This window comes from Bubalus bubalis, chromosome 10, assembly GCF_019923935.1.
Source record: "Bubalus bubalis isolate 160015118507 breed Murrah chromosome 10, NDDB_SH_1, whole genome shotgun sequence".
Lineage (NCBI taxonomy): Eukaryota > Metazoa > Chordata > Mammalia > Artiodactyla > Bovidae > Bubalus > Bubalus bubalis.
Window position 1 is genome coordinate 33,243,446 of NC_059166.1, and position 4,826 is coordinate 33,248,271.

The window sequence follows — 4,826 nt, forward strand, 5'->3', positions numbered from 1 at the left end:
TAAGCAACTGAAAGAAACCAATTGCTTGGGTAAGGTCAAAATAATCCAAGGAAAGTAGAAAGAATGATTATCAGAGCAAAGTACTTTTAAAAGCCTCTTAAAATCCTTAAAGAGTGGGTTCTAAAGCAGTGGAATATTTAAAATGGAAGCACAAAAATTTAATGACAAGATAAAAAGAAATGAGATCATATTAGAACAATCAGAAAATTCTTTATTATTATGGTCTGCTCCTACAGCTTAATCACTTTCTAAGGGAATGCAGCAATCACTTTTAATTTAACACTTGAGTAGAAGACAGTTCAGACATAACTGCTTAAATATGAGAACCAAGTGGGAAAGCTCCTTTGACTGAATACAGACTAAGAACAGTGGCTTGAGGGAACTTGCCACTAGAAATTCTCCCTTCTCCATTCCAACCTCTCCTCCACACCCAATTTTCTCTGTCATGTTTCAGAGACCCTGAGAATGACTTTCAAAGGTCTCTGAATAACCTCATGCCACTTCTTCACCCTTCCTGCTTAAAATAGAGTTTTTGCTTTTCTGTTCAAATCTTACTCACCCAGTGAGAACCAGGCAAAAGTCTTATCCTCACTGGGGCATCTTGTTGACCCAGCCTGAAAGCCTCTTGTCCAATTTGATCTTTGAATGCATGTATTGCCTAGACTTTTCTTTGGTCAGTTCATCACCACAGTTGCTTTTAATCTGTGGTCCAAAATCATCTGGGTTTTAAGCGTTGATGTGTTTTGTCTTTTTAGCTGTTTTATAGACTCTCTACCGCCAGGGATTAGTTCATGCTTTCTCGTTCCTTTCGTTGTGTCTCATGGATTGTGGTCATGTATTTGTATTTAGATAGTGATTTTTTTCCCTAATGTACATTTAAAAAAGAAAGTTATCCTGAGACTTCTCTGGTGGTTCAGTGCCTGAGACTCCACAAGTCCAATGCAGGGGGCCCAAGTCGGATCCCTGATGGGGAACTGGATTCCACATGCTGCAACTAAGATCCAGCAAAGCAAAATAAATAAATAATATATTTTAGAAAAAAGACAAAAGTTATCCTTATTCATAAACATGTTCCACCCCTAGTATACATGTAAATGGTAACATGCAGATTTTTATATGCAAAATAAAGACACCAGGTCAATGCATGGAGAGCATGTGCTACTTAGAACTGGCTTTCTTTCCTAGAACTCACTAATGCCCAGCCCCTAGCTCTCTGTGTGACCAGCACACTGAAACTTGCCAGGCTGTTACCATTGCACGGGGCTTGAGGAGAGGTACTGCAGTGGTGCCCTTACTCTTCACAAAGAAGTGGGGGTGGTCGGCTTTGGCCTCTGCGCTCCTCTGATTTAGCTGTTCTGAGGGTGAGATGCTTATCAAAGTTCCATGACCAGCTGAAGAGGATGATTCTTCCAGACTGTTAGACTTCCTTAAGTGATTCTTCCTCTTTCAAATGAGGTTAGCATGAAAAAGATAGAAGCACAGTGAGAGTGATAGAACATATGCAGGAATCAGTTTTTCGCTTAGTAAACTCCTGGTCCCATAGCCAATAGACCCCAATCAAACAAAGTCTGGTTACCTGTTCCTGACTCATTTGAGGAAGAAGTGAGTGTATTGTCTAATAAGTATCAGTATCTATTCTTCCTATGTACACAGGGAAGAACAATTATATTAAGTTCAATAATAAACGTTTCTTCTTCTCCTTCTTTTCCCTCTACCCCCTCCTCTTTTATTTCTCCCCTCAATCTTTTCCCAATTCCCCCCTCCTCCTCCTCCTTCTAATTTCAGGCCCTGGCATAAATTAAGAGCTTACTGAATGTCAGTGGTATAATTTGAGTAAGTGAAAAGTGAAAGTCACTCAGTTGTGCCCGACTCTTTGCAACCCTGTGGACTATACAGTCCATGGAATTCTCCAGGTCAGAACACTCCAAGTCAGCGTGGGTAGCCTTTCCCTTCTTCAGGGGATCTTCCCAACTCAAGGATCGAACCCAGGTCTCCCACATTGCAGGCAGATTCTTTACCTGCTGGGCCACAAGGGAAGCCCAAGAACACTGGAGTGGGTAGCCTATTCCTTCTCCAGCAGATCTTCCCAACCCAGGAATTGAACCAGGGTCTCCTGCATTGCAGGTGGATTCTTCAACCGAGCTATCAGGGAAGCCTTAATTTGAATAAAGGCAAGAGTAAAGTAAATTATGATCACTTAAACTCATTAGGTTAGAATTCTATGAATTGCAAATTTACAGGATAAGATAAAATACAGATTAAGATAAATAATAAAAATTATAATAATTCATCATAAATTATCTTCCTTAAGCCTTCTATGTCTTTTTAAAATTTTTCTATGCAAGTATATAAAAAACGTGATATACTGTCTATTAACTGACACAATCCCATGTGTTCTTGCTTTTTCCTAAGAAACTATTGAATTGCTCTGAATATGGAAGTGGATCTTGCCCAGAAAACGAAAGGCCGGTAGGGGTCCGAGCTGCCATGTATTCCTTTATGGCTGGAGCCATATTCATCACAGTGTTTGGCAATCTTGCCATGATCCTTTCCATTTCCTACTTCAAACAGCTTCACACACCAACCAACTTCCTCATCCTCTCCATGGCGGTCACTGATTTCCTGCTGGGATTCACCATCATGCCATACAGTATGATAAGATCAGTGGAGAACTGCTGGTATTTTGGGCTTACTTTTTGCAAGATTCATTATAGCTTTGATCTGATGCTCAGCATAACATCCATTTTCCATCTTTGCTTGGTGGCCATTGATAGATTTTATGCTATCTGTTACCCTTTACAATATTCAACCAAAATGACGATTCCAGTCATTAAACAGTTGATAATTCTCTGCTGGTCAGTCCCCGGGACGTTTGCCTTTGGAGTGGTCTTCTCTGAGGCCTACGCTGATGGAATAGAAGGCTATGACATCTTGGTTACTTGCTCTAGTTCCTGCCCAGTGATGTTCAACAAGCTATGGGGCACCACGTTGTTCATGGCAGGTTTCTTTGCTCCTGGGTCTGTGATGGTTGGAATTTATGGCAAAATTTTTGCAGTATCCAGAAAGCATGCTCGTGCAATCAATAACTTACCAGAAAATCAAAATAATCAAATGAGGAAAGACAAGAAAGCAGCCAAGACTTTAGGGATAGTGATGGGTGCTTTTTTATTATGCTGGTTTCCCTGCTTTTTCAAGATTTTATTGGATCCCTTTCTGAGCTTCTCTACTCCTGTAGTTTTGTTTGATGCTTTGACATGGTTTGGCTATTTTAACTCCACATGTAATCCTTTAATATATGGTTTCTTTTATCCCTGGTTTCGCAGAGCCCTGAAGTACATTTTCCTGGGTAAAATTTTCAGCTCACATTTCCATAATACTAATTTGTTTACAGAAAAAGAAACTGAATAGAGTTATTTGTATGCGTGGATAGAAGCAAAGGACTGGAATTTAGAAGAATGAAGTTACTTAAACTCTGTGTGTGGTGTGTGTGTGTATGTGTGACTTTGGCTACCATGGAAAGTTTTTAGTTTCTAAAACTTGAGAGGAAAAAAGAATTTTTTCTTTGAACCCCAAATCCTGTCTTTTCAGAATAGTTCTTACTGCTTATAGGTAGAGAACAAAGAAGAAAGTCAGAAAGGTGAAGAGAAGGTAGAAAAAGCCAGGAAGGGGATGAAGGGAACACACACAAAGTTTTGTACTATTTGGAAGGGAGCAAAACACAAGCTGAGCTTGAGTATTGCTCTCCCCATTCTCACCATCACACACATTTTGTGTGATATTTTATTTACATTGTTTTCCTCAGAGTCTGATCAGAGGTATTTTGAAACATCGACTACTAAAAATTATAGGTAAGTAAATATGGAAATAACAATTTCAAGAAGTCATATGCTGTCAAGAATCAATCATTTGATAGCTGAAATGTAAGCCTTTATTAGATTTTACAGTTGTGAGATTGAACCTTTTTTTTTTTTTTAAATAAAATAAGAAGTGGAAACTGTGTAACTGAGGCCCCAGATTCCATCCGCATTTCCGTCCAAGTATCATCTTAATCATGCAGTTTGGCATTTTTTATTATTTCTGTTTTTCTATTTTACTAGCCAGAGAATTCCAGCCAGAGCCTTCCCTTCTTTCTCTGGCTCATTCACACTTCGTATGACTATTGGTGTTCTGATTTTTAATAAATGTGAAGTACATACCAAAAAAAGGTTGCATTTTGACTCAGTCACTCGTTTTTGCTTAATATATATACATATATCTTTGAATAATAGAGTAGCAGCAGGAGGAAGCAAAGAAGAAAGCTTCTATTTATGGTGGTGCTTCTGGGTACAAGAAATTTTATACAGTATGTGCTATTCAATGACTTTTAAACTATAAGTTGTGACCCATTAGTAATTTGTAAAGTCTACTTAGAAGTCTGCAACCAGTGGTGTGCTAGAAAATGTTTAACATCTGGCTCTGAAAAGGAAGAAAAAAGCCCATATTTGTAGAATTTGATTTTTTATTTTCATTGAACTGATTTCAAGCTATGAACATAATGTCAACAGGTTCTAAAATTCCTCAAAAGTTAACCTATTCCTGCACGTGGACATAAGAGGTTCTAATTTACCACTGACTGCAAAAAACATTTTTAATGAAAAGCAAACCAGAATAGAAGAAAGTAGATAATTTCAGAATACACTTGCATTCAGGGTAAAGATTGCCTTATGAAGTTTCACTTAAATGTATATACACAAGTATGTTTGTGGATGTATTTTGTGTGTGTGTGTACGGGCTCTGTACAATGTCATGAACCTCAGTCCATAGTTCATCAGGCACTCTATCAGATC

General features: G+C 38.5%; 1 protein-coding gene across 1 annotated transcript; it reads left to right on the top strand.

The window, feature by feature from the left end:
- Positions 1-2,427: 2,427 nt before the first annotated feature.
- On the top strand, positions 2,428-3,408 carry LOC102416669 (trace amine-associated receptor 2). The gene has a single exon (XM_006059316.4). It carries the CDS (start codon positions 2,488-2,490, stop codon positions 3,406-3,408), a length of 921 nt encoding a protein of 306 aa, XP_006059378.3. The 5' UTR covers positions 2,428-2,487.
- Positions 3,409-4,826: the final 1,418 nt, after the last annotated feature.

What these genes read in the sequence shown, in the direction of transcription:
- LOC102416669 (XM_006059316.4), top strand. Translation starts at nt 2,488, where the DNA reads ATGTATTCCTTTATGGCTGGAGCCATATTCATCACAGTGTTTGGCAAT.